Below are 14,377 nucleotides of genomic sequence, written 5' to 3'. Positions count from 1 at the left end.
TACTAACTGTCCATGTGTGCTATGCTGAAGCACACTGACAGTTCACTGGCAGCTTTGAAACAGGAGTGGATTAAAGTGCATTAATGAACGGATAGCGCACATCAGCAGGGTCCATATGGACTGTTAGCGCACAGCAGGCTAGCATGCGATAGATTCATACACCGGTTTGAAGCAAACTAAATGTTCATGTAGACAAGCCTGAGTTGTATTTGCTATGAGAACCATAGTTTAGGATTTCATGTCTCTTGGATTTAAAAAATCTCAACCTTTAACCTAAATTTGCGTAAATCAAGAAACAAATAAATCTACACATTTGTTTTTATGTCATTTGTTCTTATTCAGATAAATACATGTGAACATGCAACAGGTTTTGCTGTTGAATGTTCTGATAGTCTCTCTGATCCAGAGTGGACTGCGCCCAGCAGAGCATGCAAACTCTGAAACTCTGGTTTAGAACTGGTTGTGAAGAACAAAACCATATTCAGTTAAAACTGTTGGGGGAATTTTAAGTAGGCCTTGGTCAGATTCTATTTCACGTAAAAGTGCCTAGTCTTGTGGGGGAAAAGCTATTAGATCTTTAATGAACATGAGTGGATAGAATCTCTGTTTTTATATATATCATCTGAAAGATGACCACTTCAACAGCACACTTTAGCACCATGGTGGGAATTGGTCAGTCTTGAATCAGAAGGAAGGGTGCTGTTTGTTCTATCATTGGCACCACACTTGGCAACGTATTCAGGTATTTGCTCCCAGAGTAATTAAATCTTGTCCGCCTTGTTGCTGCCAGGAGTGTAACAGTTTCAACTAGTGAAACACAAATTGTCTTCACTGATAAATGTTCTAATCTTTTAAAGAAATGTGCTCTTCATTTGGATTTAATATCTATGATTACTCAGCATTCCCATCAGATAATTTACATGTAAGATTAAATTGAAACAATTTTTTCCATCTTGGTTTAGAAGTAATATTCATTTCTAAATCAGATAATACAGTAGTGGGTACCATTATAGGAGTCTAATGCGACCTAATGTGCTTAGTGGGGACGTGCATGATCAACTGTATAAAATCAGTTGCTAAAGATCAACTTCTATAAAATTGACCTAATTTCGTAGTGTAGACATGCCCTAGGTCATAGCGTTTCGGCTTTTCAAGTGTACAATATTTGAAAAGGATACTGTTAGGTAAACTCATGTACATTGGTCACCACTAAACTCTTTACTATTTTGTTTTGTCTAGTTTCCATTATTGGGAATATTAGAATAGCGTTCAGTGTAAAGATTCTCATGCTGATTGTTTTGTAGTTTAAGAAAAACTAATGATTTCTTAATATATGCCTATAAATTACCTTTGTGCCAGATTCTTAACTGTTACTAATATATTTTACATTGTTTTGGCTGTGATCACGGTTTGCTTTTCATCATGGATAGTAAAATAGAGTAGTTAGGTGAACGTTGCTTTATACCACAGGTAAATTCTCTGGGTTTAGGTTTAAATTTCTAAAACCACATCTCGCCAAAAGTCTGAAGCTGAATCTACGCTAGAGAATTCTAAAAAGTTTGCAGCGTGGGCTGGTAGATCTTAGACTTCCCACATTTTGTTGGGAGTTGAACTCTGGGCATCGATTGGTACAGAGAAACCCAATTATTAATATAATTTGAGGACTTTTTTTAATGCCCATGAAATAAAGGATAAGATATAATTTGCCTAAAAGTTACTAATCATAAACTCAGTTTAGTCAATTTCATTTATTTTGTTCTCATGCACTAGTACAGTGTGGCAACGTTTGAGTTACAAACACAGCGGAGGAATATTTCAATTCAGGTGGAATGTTTTAAGTTGGAATTCTTAAAGAAATGTCATAGAAACATTTCTGTTGGCATTGGGTTTTGTACTTTCTTTACAAAACCTACAATTTGGACTTCAGTCAAATTTATGGTGTTCCTTTAAGTCTTCAGTTAACATGCACGTTGTTTGCAGAAGGCATAATGTGAATTTCTTCCTATCTTGTTGTTTCTGTGCCTCTTGAATGCAGACGTTTACACTTATTCAGTGTTACATTCATAATAGTGCATTGTGCAATAGCTGTCAGTAATTTCTGATGGCACTTCTCTTTTCTTTGTGTAAGTAAATATCTGAATGCCTAAATTTCTTGCATACTGAATTGTGTAACAAGCATTTTCTTAGAACTCTAGTAATTTCTTTTGATTAATTGTTGACATGGTTCTTGTATTTCTGTCACTTCACACTTCTTCACTTTGTTCTCTTTGCAGATATACAGATGTTATTGATGTTGTACAGGCACTGCAGACTCACCCTGACCCTGATGTGAAGTCCTCTTTTATCATAGGAACAATTTCTACTTGCGTAGAACCACTTAGCTGCTATATGGAACATCGGTACGTTAAAAAATCTGAATTGTTTTGTGTACTGTTCGTGTATATATAGTTTGGTCTGTTCTAAAACCTTGTAAGAATGATGCAGCCATATTATGCTGCGTTGCTTGTGCACAGCTGAGCTGGCTTATTGTGTTGTAACCTCAATAAATGTTCTCGTTTTGAGTTTACATAATTTTAACAGAGCTTTTAAATGCAGCTTGATTTATACATTTAATGTAGGATTGTCATCCACTGGAAAAGCAAGATTTTGTTCTCAAAAGGTTTAACTTGGAAAAAGAAATTAATGTCATCTGTGGATTATGTAGGAACAAACAAAAAGAGAAACAGATTATAGTTGTTGTTTTTTACAAAGCACATAAATCATTGTAGTGATTCTTCAGTGAATCTTTCTTATTCCTTCATATTGCCAGACAATAAGTAACTTTTATTTCAGTTTGGGTACCTGATTATTACTTTTTGTTTTCTTAAAGTCAGCTATCAAATGAAGACACTACGCATTCAAGATGTGAATTTTCTTGGTTTCGAATTTTACAAAATATAGTGGCAAAAGATGGGAGAGGAAATTCTGGAAGTGCTAGTTGCACTTCTTAGATTATTTTCTTTAAAATTGGCACGCAGCCAAGCAACTTAAACTTTAAATGCAAAATACACTTCATAAACTCTTCCCATGTGCCCAACCCAAACTGCAGAGATGACAAAAACTTGATACTTTGTTAAAATGCTTTTCAAGGGATGTGGAACAGAGCTGATTTTAAGACTCCGTGGTCCTAGATATAAGCACTACACACAATTTTTACAGCTATTTGTGATCTCAGTAAGCAGATTGGTGGATTCAAACACATGAATTCTATCTCTTTGAGTAAATACCAAGTGCCTCCACCATAATCTTTCAATTTGACATAGATAATGTTAACCACAAATGAAGGTTATTACTATAAATATTTCATTAAGAGAATGATGAAAGAATTGCAGGTTATCTCCTGAAGTGAAGTAGCTGTTGATGGCAAAGACATAGCCCATGTAGTGTCTATTTCTGCCTCACTTTGAAGCTTCCTTCTGTAAGAGCTTGCAAAAGAGCAGAATCTGGCAGACCTAAAATGGCTTTATGCTGCAGTCAGTCTTTCTGAGTATGGAAGCTTTGAGAGTTCCAGAAGAGTAGATTGTGTCTTGCTGTCTGATCTGAATCTTTTGTATTTACAAAAAGAACCTCTTGTCCTCCAAAGTTTAATTACTGTAGGTATCCAATGGAGGGCTTTCTTTTGTTCTAGAATATTACCCCTTTACTTGAGCTTGTTACAGGTTTGATGAAGTTGATAAATGGTGTCACTGCTGTGCATTTTGGTAAAATGCACCAAATACAAATCCTGCCCTATAAAGCTTATGATGTATTCTAAAGGCACAACCCTGAGATACAACAATAACTCATGTTTAATACTGCACCTTTTCAAAGTATATACCAACCTTTTACTAATTAACTCAGTGTAATACCAGATAGACGAAATAGAACAGAAAATAGTCCCTGAAACAAGAAAGCTTCATAAAATTAGTTTTCCAAAAGTGCTTAGAGGCAGGGAGACCACTTAGTAAACATGACTTGGAAGGCTATTCCAGGCCATGGGATAGCATAAAAGAAGTCTTGAAGATGGGTCAGGATGGTGACGCCATGTTAAGTCTAATAGTAGGCAATGTTCAAATGACTGGGAGTCTTCAACTTGACACAAAGATTATTCTTGTGTTAGGGCTCGATTTAGATTATTGATTAGATGTCGGACACCCAGTCTCAATCAGTTTGTTAATGAAAGATAAATCAGTGCTGGTACAGAAAAGGTTAATACTTCATTCAATCCTGGGAGCAGGTTTGCAACTGACACTTGCTGTTCCAAAGTGATTCTAAAAACTACCTGCTATATTAGCTATTTACCACAAACTAAAATCGTTAATTATTATAGACCCTTCTTATCTGACCTAGTGTCTTCCTCCTGTTTTTCAGGGTGTAGACATCTACCCCAATTACTTCTAGCACCTTACCTAGTTAAAGACACCTGTATTGATTATCCCAATTATCCTAGCACATTTTTTGTATTTTGCATCACTTCTGAAAGGTTCTGCATATGAAACAAGGGTTACATGTGGTTCACTTGCTAATAAGCTTTCACAGTGAAGCTTCTGTTAAATGAAAAGCATGCTTGAATTTGATTCATAGTTAGTATAAATGCAAAGAATAGAAAGCCGCCTAGAAATAGATACTATTGGGTAACTGTTAGTAGAGAGCATCCGTTTGTACCGTAATTTTTAACATTAAGATTTCTTCTTTAATTTTCCAGATTCCTTTTTCCTAAATTCCTGGATCAGTGTTCACAAGGTAATTAAACTTTGTTTCTTTGGGAAATGATGCAGAACAAAACCTGTCAATACCCGGGCTTTAAATGTTGCCTATAGCAGGCATTTCTGACTTTTTCAGCCTAAGGGCCAAACATGTATTTTGCAGAACTGTCAAGAGGCCAATATCAATACTTTGAGGTACATTCTCTGTCCTAAATAGTTGCTTTCGATGCCTCTCTCTCCACAATAGATCATTTGGGAGGGAGGAATGGCTGGAGAATAATGCATTCCAGCTATCCGCAGATGGAGTGTGGTCCCTAGGGCACTGTCGTCAGCCAGCACAATGTAGAGCAGCCTCCTGGCTGCTGTAACCTGGGCTGACAGAGAATCAACAAGCTAAAACTAACTGTTAGTTCTCGGTTCCTACTAATGTCCTTCTCTCGTGGACCTCAGTGAACGGAAGGGGAGTCAGCCTTTCCTGGGCACCCCTTAGGCTCAGGCAGAGTCAGGCATGCTCTCGTAGCCTAGTGCAATTTAGAGCTAGCCTCTTTTTCCTCCTTTGTGATGCAGCTGGTGGGGGGCAGTGGGGAAGCAGATCAGAGCACATGTGAGCTGTGCAGTGGAAGGTGTCCTCCCACTTCCTTCCTTCCCACCCTGAGCCCCTCTCCACCACCACACCCTCCAACTTCCTGTCGCAAACAGGAATTATTCAGATGCTTCAGTTTAAAAAGCAGAGCATGGCTCATGGACTAAGTTCCCTCTAAGCTGTGTGGCTGCTCAGCTGCCCATTAAGCCCTGTGCAGGGGCTCAGGGCTGGGGCTGGGAGAGCCCCTCCCTGCCTGCCCCAGCACAGACCTGCCACGGCCGGGGGAGAGGTGCCCCTCCCTTGGCCAGGCCCAGGCCCGCTAAAGCTGCCACGGCTGGGGAGAGGGGACCGGTTGAGAGGCACAAGCTGCTGGGGGGAGTCCTCTCTCCCCACCGCAGCCCCGGGGCAGCCTGCATCCCAAACCCCTCATCCCTGGCCCCCACCCCAGAGGCCCCCCTGCACCCCAACCCTCTTCCCACACCATAAACCCCTCATCCCCAGCTCCACCCCAGAGCCCGCACCAACAGCCAGAGACCTCACTCTCCCACACCCCAACCCTCTGCCGCGGCTCTGAGCCCCCTCCCACACTCCAAACTCCACGGCCCCACCCCCACCACATTAATTTTGTTATGTGCACCAATATGAAAGTGATGTGTCACACATCACCTCCATATTGGTACACGTAACAAAATGCATTCCACATGTGGATGTAAAAAATTAGCGGGAATACTGCTCATGGATCATCTTTTTTATTCATAATCAAAGGGCATGTCTTCACTACCGGGGTCAGTCAACCTGAGGTACGCTACTCCAGCTATGTCAACAACATAGCTTGAGTCAACGTAGATTAGGCTGACTTACCCCGGCATCTCCACTGCACTGCATTAACGGGAGATGCCCTCCAGTCCACTTACCTTAATCTTCTCAGGGCGGTGGAATACCAGGGTCGACTGGAGAGTGCTCTGATGTTGAGTTAGCGGGACTTCACTCGACTTGTTAAATTGACAGCCGTTGCATTGATTTGCAGCAGTGTCAATCTGCTTCCTAACAACATTGACAGTCGCAGGTTAGGCACCGCTACTCTAGACATCACAGAAAAATTTATAATAATTTTCAGTCACTCCACGTCCTTGTGTATTGGACTCAAAGAACTGAGTAAAAATGTGTACAATGTGAATATTGACTTATGAAAGTCACCTGTGCATAAAGGTAAGTATTGAAATTGCATTGAAATACAACAGTTATTACTTTTTCGTACTACTGAAAGAGCTTGTGAAAGTAGATTGTTGTCCAGTAGCTGTAGCTAAATAAGAAATACTCTGCTTTAATACAGTATTAACGTTTGGTTCTACTCTGAAAAGTGATTAAAAATGGCACCACGTTCAAAAGATCTGGTTTGTGGTGGTATTCAGTCACATCTGCTTGCTTTGAAACAAAAACATGTGTTTACTACTATTTTCTCTGGTCACAATGGGAGGCCAGAACAGCTGTGGGTATGAGTTGGGTTCTGTCCCTTCTCATGTCTCCTCAAGCAAATAGTTATGTAAGTTCCAAATGGGAGACTACATTCAGTAACACCACCTGTGCAATCCCATTGAAAACTATAGTGGTACCTGTTAAACGTGTTGAGAATAATGGTGTTGCATAAATTATAACTGTTTTTCTAAGTGAAAAGAGATTTTTTTTTTTTTTGCCAGCCTGCAAATTCAACCTGAGATATGAAAGTCAGTCTCTGTTCTTACAGATCATGAATGGTAGGAAAGATTCTGCAGACCATTTTCTGCCTTCAGTTACGCCTGTGGAGTTTCACTGTATTAAACTCCCTTCACTCTGGCCTTGACATATATAGTCTATCCTATTCATATCTATTCAGAATGTTGCTGCAAAGTCCATTTTCCCAGTCTGTTGCTTTGACCATGTCACCCCTCTTTTTGCATCCCTTCTCTGGTTCCCCTTCTCAGTTGCATCAAACATAAGCTGCTTGTCATTACTTAAAAGGTCCTTTACAGTCAGCTTATCTTTCCCCTACTTACCTCTCAGTTGCTGTTGAGTTGTGTACACTCTGATCAGCCCATGATGCCAGCCTCTACTGCCCACTCGTTTAAATTCTCAAATAAGTACCTTCCTGCTTTCTCTCATGCTTCCTCTCTTGCTTGAGGAACTCTGTAAACATCTGCCAAGCTACTTCATTATTCGCTTTCAAATCCCTCCCCAAAGCTTTCCTTTGCCATGATGCCTACAAAAACTTGACAGTGGTTAAGCTGCTGGTGTGCTGTGACCATTGCCTATCATCAGTGTTGTCTCACTGTTTCCTTGTCTTCCCCAGTCTGTCTGTATCAATCTGTCACTTGCTTTTAAGCTCTTTGGGGCAGGGACTGTTTTTGTTCTGTGTTTGTACAGTCCCTTGTTCAGTGAGGTTGTGATCCATGACTTGGGCTCCTAGGGGTTACAGTAATACAAATAATAACTGGGGACAAACAGTTCTTCTTGTAGCTGTTTTTATGTAGAGTTCTGTTATGCTTGTGTCATAATAGACTACAGCATCCTTCCCACGTATGTTCGCTCTTCAGTGCTGAGAAATAGTAGCAAAAACGTTACTTTTATCACAAAAGTAAACCGAAGTGACTCGGGACTCTCAAAGGAAGCAAATCTGAGTAAGAATGGGATGATGACCATTGTGGAAAGTATTATGATGCCATTATATAAATCTGTGGGTTTTTTCTTCATCTGAGATACAATGTTCAGTGCTGAATTGCAGAATTAAAGGGAACACAGAAAGGAGCAACAAGAATTAGGGACATGGGAAAATTCTGGTACAAAGATTGAGAAGATTGGGATTGTGTAATTTAGAGATGAGATGAATAGAAAGGGATATGGTCGAAGTATATAAAATAATGATACTGAGAAGCTGGAGTCAGAACTTCTATTACCTCTGTTTGTTAGCATAAGAACAAAGAGACACTTAATGAAATTAAAAAGTGGAAAATTCAGAATTGATAAAAAAAAATCCGTATGGTACGTAATTAGACTGGAACTCATTGCCACATGATGTTAAGACCACTAAGTCAGCAAGATTCAAAGAAGGATTGAACATTATGGATAATGAGAATATCCAGAGTTGTTCATAAAAATATTAAAAGTGGGGGGGGAAATTGGAGGAATACAAACCACCTGCTTCAAGCCATTCTATCAGGAGTAAGGTGGAGACTCCCCTGGTGGTAATTACCCAACATCTGCTTGCTGCAGGGTTTCTTGCACCTTCCTCAGAAGTATCTACTTGAACGGTCATTGTCTGAGACAATATACTGAACTAGATGGACCAGGGGTCTAATCCAGTAGGGCAAAGCCTATGTGCTGAAGAAGTTGCCATTTTCACATTATTTTTCAGAGGAAAAACTGCACATTTTAAAATAAGGAAATCTGAACACTAAATATAATCAGAGCTGAGTTTTGACTGAGGCATTGTTCTGTTGCCTTTAGGATTTTGTGTGCCTCTGATGTCGCACGTTGTTTTTTCCTCCTTTGTATTGACCATATTTGGCTATCTTGCATGAAAACTCCTGTTTTAGGCATCAGTAGGCACAATAGCTTGATCTATTAACCTTTATTACTAGATGTACAGTTCTTTTCCATAGTCTAATCTCTGTACTTAATGGATATGTGTTGCTATTATAAAATCATATTATTTAACATTATTGATACTCACAGAAATTAACAGGTCTGGTCAGAAGTGGATTGGCAGAACTGTGATGGGAAATTTACCCAGCACCTGGCAATACTATGTAGACCTTTAAACAGTTCTATTTCAGTTCCTTCCTTGCATAAGCTTTTAAAAATTGCCCAAACTCTTTGACATAAGAGCAACCAATACTGCGTCAGACCAGTGGTCCATCTAGCCCAGTATCTTGTCTTCCAACAGTAGCCAGTGCCTGGTGCTTCAGAGGGAATGAACAGAACAGGCAATCATTGAGTGATCCATCCCCTGTCTTCCATTCCCAGCTTCTGGCAGTCTGAGACTAGGGGCACTCAGAGCATGGGATTGCATCCCTGACCATCTTGGCTAGTAGCCATTGATGGATTTATTCTCCATGAACTTACCTAATTCTTTTTTGAGCCCCGCTGTAGTTTTGGCCTTCATATGGCTATTTGTAGGTGGTGTCAGTTAGAGGGCTTTTAACTTCCCTGATATCTGTTGGAAGACTATTGCAGCAAAACATGATACATCCTGCAAATTCTTAGTATGTGAGGGCGACAGCTTTGAGTCAGAAAGTTGAGGAAACAGGTAGGGGGTCTGACATTTTGGATCTGATTTTGACCAACAGTGATGAATTAGTTGCGAATGTGAAGGTGGTCGGGGACTTGGGAGGAAGTGATCATGATCTGATAGTATTCAAGATCCTATGGAAAGGAGCATGTGAGAACAGCAAAACAAGGACAATGGACTTCAGACAGGTGGATTTCACCCGACTCAGAGAAACAGTAGGCGAGGTCCCATGGGAAGACCAGTTAGGAAGAAAAGAAGTTGAAGGGGGCTGGCAGTTCTTAAAAGATGCAATACTAGAGGCTCATCATCAAACTATTCCGACACAGAGGAAAGATGTGCAGCCACACTGGCCTCCTGTGGCTCTTCTCAAGTTGCTTTTCAGCAATCTAAAAACCAAAAGGGATACACGCAGGAAATGGAAGGAGGCATGTCACCAAGGAAGTATACCTGGGAATAGCCCAAATGTTTAGGGACAAAATCAGGAAAGTCAAGGCAAAGAATAAGTTACAGCTGGCAAAAAATGTTAGAGACAACAGGAAGAAATTCTTGAAATATGTCAGACAAAAAAAGAAAGGATGGTGTGGATCCACTGCTCAATGGAGAAGGTGAGCTGGTAACGGAAGATAATAGGAAGGCATGCAAGTCGTGGGAGGTGATAGTACTTCTCTAATCGGCACTGTTTAGGCCTTTGTTGGAGTACTGTGTCCAGTTATGGTCACCAGTGTATAAGAAGGATGTAGAGAAACTGGAAAGGATCCAGAAGCAAGCGAAAAAGATGATCATAAGGATGGAATGCAAGCCACACAAGATAAGGCTGAAGGAACTGGGTATGTTTAGTTTGGAAAAGAGGAGATTAAGGGGGAACATGGTAGCGATCTTCAGATACTTGAAAGGCTACCTTAAAAAGATGAAGAAAAGTTGTTCTCTTTTGCCACAGAAGGCAGGAGAAGAGGCACTGGGTTCAAACTACAGCATAGCAGATTTAGATGAAATCTTAGGAAAAACTTCTAACTGTAGAACAGTAAGACAATGAAATAGACTATTTCAGGTGGTTGTGGAAGGTTCTTCACTGGAGATTTTCAAAAGGAGGCTGTATAGCCATCTGTCTTGGATGGATAGACACAACAAATCCTACACCTTGACAGGGAGTTAGACTTGATGACCCTTGCGGTCCCTTCTAACCCTGTGATTCTGTGATTCACAACATCCCCGGCAATGAGTTCCACAGGTTGACTGTGTGTTGTCTGAAGAAGTACTTCCTTATGTTTGTTTTAAACCTGCTTGTTAACTTCATTGGGTGACCCCTGATTCTTGTGTTTATGTGCAGGAGTAAATAACACTTCCATATTCCATTTCTCCATGCCATTCGTGATTTTATACACTTGTATCACATCCCCCTTTAGTCATCTCTTTTCCAAACTGAAGGGTCCCAGTCTTTTTAATCTCTCCTCATATGGAAGCTGTTTCATACACTGTAATTTATTTTTGTTGCCCTTCTCTGTACCTTTTTCAATTCTTATATTTTTTGAGATGGAGTGACCAGAACTGCATGCAGTATTTATGGTGTGGATGTACCATTGATTTATGTAGTGGCATTGATATTTTTGTCTTATCTATCACTTTCCTAATGGTTCATAACATTGTTAGCTTTCTTGACTATCTTTGCACATTGAGTGGATGTTTTCAGAGAACTATCGACAGTGACTCCAAGATCTTTCTTGAGTGGTCACACTAATTTAGAGTCCATCATTTTGTATGTATAGTTGGGATTATGTTTTCCAATGTGCGTTATTTTGCATCTATCAACATTGAAATTCATCTGCCGTTTTGTGGTATCCCTTTGTAGTTCTTCACAGTCAGCTTCAGCCTTAACTCTATTGAGTAATTTTTGTATCCTCTGCAATCTTTGCTACCTCACTGTTCACCCCTTTTTTCCAGATCATCTATGAATATTGTGACAGTCAGGCCAGATGGCTACAGGAGTGTGATAGAAAGTAGATATATTAGCCCCAGATTAAGCAGGTCCCTTTCCCCTGTCAGGATTCCTTCCCCACTCCAAACTCTAGGATACAAATGTGGGGACCCGCATGAAAGACCCCCTAAGCTTATTCTTACCAATTTAGGTTAAAAACTTCCCCAAGGTACACACTTTGCCTTGTCCTTGAACAGTATGCTGCCACTACCAAGCATTTTAAAAAAAGAACAGGGAAAGAGATCACTTGGAGACATCTTCCCCCAAAATATCCCCCCAAGCCCTACACACCCCCTTTCCTGGGGAGGCTTGAGAATAATATCCTAACCAATGGGTTACAAAATCATCAGAGACCCAAACCACTGGATTTTGGCACCATGGAAAAATCAGTCAGGTATTTAAAAGAAGGATTTTATTTAAAAAAAAGAAAGAAAGGTAAAAATCATCTCTGTAAAATCAGGATGGAAAATAATTTACAGTGTATTCATATTCAAAACACAGAGGATCCCCCTCTGGGCAAAACCTTAAATGTTACAGAAAACAGGAATAAACCTCCCTCTTAACATAGGGAAAATTCACATAAAACAAAAGATAAACTAATCTGCCTTGCCTGGCTTACCTATACTGGTTGCAATATTGGAAACTTGGATTAGGATGGGTTGGAGAAGATGGATTTCTGTCTGGCCTCTCTGTCCCAAGAGAACAACCACGTAAACAAAGAGCACAAACAAAAGCCTTCCCCCCCCCCCCCCCCCAAGATTTGAAAGTATCTTGTCCCCTTATTCGTCCTTTGGGTCAGGTGCCAGCCAGGTTAGCTGAGCTTTAGCTGAGCTTCTTAACCCTTTACAGGTAACAGGATGTTGCCTCTGGCCAGGAGAGATTTTATAGCACTGTATATAGAAAGGTGGTTACCCTTCCCTTTATATTTGACACCTCAGTAAGATAATGGGCTGTTCCAGAGCAATCAGGAAGTTGCTGGAACCAATTAAGGTAGGCTAATTAGGACACCTGGAGCCAATTAAGAAGCTGCTAGAATCAATTAGAACATGCAAGCTAATCTGGGCACCTGGTTTAAAAAGGACCTTATTTCAGTTAGTGAGGTGCGTGCGAGGAGCTGGGAGCAAGAGGGCGCAAGGAGCTGAGCGTGAGAAGGTGTACTGCTGGAGGACTGAGGAGTACAAGCGTTATCAGACATCAGGAGGAAGGTCCTGTGGTGAGGATAAAGAAGGTGCTGGGAGGAGGCTATGGGGAAGTAGCCCAGGGAGTTGTAGCTATTACAGGAGACACTGTAGACAGCTGCAATCCACAGGGCCCTGGGCTGGAACCCGGAGTAGAGGTCGAGCCCGGGTTCCCTCCATTCTCCCCATCTCCCTATTTGATATAAGAGGAGTTGACCTGGACTGTGGGTCCCACCAGAGGGGAAGGTCTCTGGCCTGTCCCCTGACCCACTCGGTGGGTCAGCAGAGACGGCGGGGATTGTTCTCCTCCTTTTCCCCATGCTGGCCAGTGATGAGGTTAGTTGAGTGAATGGCAGGTTTGAGCCACTGGCAAAAGTAGCCAAACTGAGGGCTGCTGTGAATCTCTGAGGTGAGCAAATCCACCAATAAGCGCAGGACCCACCAAGGCAGAGGAGGAACTTTTTCCCAATATGTTGAACAGCACTGGTCCTAGTATGGATCCCTGGGGGAATACCACTATTTACCTCTCTCCATTCTGAAAACTGACCTTTTTATTCCTACCCTCTGTTTCCTGTCTTTTAACCATTACTGATCCATGAGAAGGACCTTCCCTCTTCTATGACTTCTTATTTAGCTTCAAAGCGTTTAGTGAGGGACCTTGTCAAAGGATTTCTGAAAGTGCAAGTACACTATATCCACTGGATCGCCTGTGTCTGCATGCTTGTTGACCTCCTCAATGAATTCTAATGGATTGGTGGGGCATGATTTCCATTTACAAAAACCATGTTGACTCTTCCCCCAACAAATCGTGTACATCTATGTGTCTGATAATTCTGTTCTTTACTATACTATAGTTTCAACCAGTTTGACTGGTACTGAAGTTAGGCTTACTGGCCTGTAATTGCCAGGATCACCCCTGGAGCCCTTTTTTAAAAATTGGTGTTACCGTAGGTATCCTCCACTCATCTGGTACAGAAGGTGATTTAAGTGATAAGTTATATACCACACTTAATATTTCTGCAATTTCATATTTCAGTTCCCTCAGAACTCCTGGGTAAATAGCATCTGGTCCTGGTGACATTTTACTGTTTAATTTATCAATTTGTTCCAAAACTACCTCTAATGACAGCTCAGTCTGGGACAATTCCTCAGATTTGTCACCTAAAAAGAGTGGCTCAGGTATGGGAATCTCTCTCACATCCTGTGTGATGAAATCTGATGCAAAGAATTGATTTAGTTTCTCCGCAATGGCTATATCTTCCCTGAGTGCTCCTTTAGCGCCTTGATCATCTAGTGGCCCCACTGGTTGTTTGGCAGGCTTCCTACTTCTGAAATTCCTTTGCTGTTAGCTTTTGAGGCTTTTTTGCTAGCCTCCATCCATTCCCTCCATACACTTCTGCAATCCCTTTTTGCTTCCAAATTGTTCTCTGCAACTGTTCTGTCTAGGTAATCTCTTTTTTCTGCATGGACAAGGAATGCTCCAGATATCATCATCTAACGTCCTAGATATCCATTGTGTTTAAAGTTGATATTTTTTTTGCTGAGGACAAAACGGAATCATTATCACTGTGAAGCATAGGTTTGTGAGTTTCCCCTGCTGTTTCTGAACTTCATTATCTAACGCGCTATTCTCAGAGCTGTGCACATTCCTGATAA

General features: G+C 40.9%; 1 protein-coding gene across 2 annotated transcripts in view; it reads left to right on the top strand.

Annotated features, from left to right (window-relative positions):
* DNAAF9 (dynein axonemal assembly factor 9) overlaps positions 1–14,377 on the top strand; it is a 97,138-nt gene that overhangs the window by 62,517 nt on the left and 20,244 nt on the right. For both annotated transcript variants that reach the window (XM_074951938.1, XM_074951937.1), the window contains exons 25-26: positions 2,274–2,399; positions 4,724–4,761. In XM_074951938.1, coding sequence (XP_074808039.1) covers positions 2,274–2,399; positions 4,724–4,761 — 164 coding nt within the window. The remainder of the gene's footprint in view (positions 1–2,273; positions 2,400–4,723; positions 4,762–14,377) is intronic.

The sequence above is a fragment of the Natator depressus genome, chromosome 4, assembly GCF_965152275.1.
Source record: "Natator depressus isolate rNatDep1 chromosome 4, rNatDep2.hap1, whole genome shotgun sequence".
Lineage (NCBI taxonomy): Eukaryota > Metazoa > Chordata > Testudines > Cheloniidae > Natator > Natator depressus.
The sequence above is the reverse complement of the archived record's forward strand: the minus strand, read 5'-3'. Positions and strand labels throughout refer to the sequence as shown.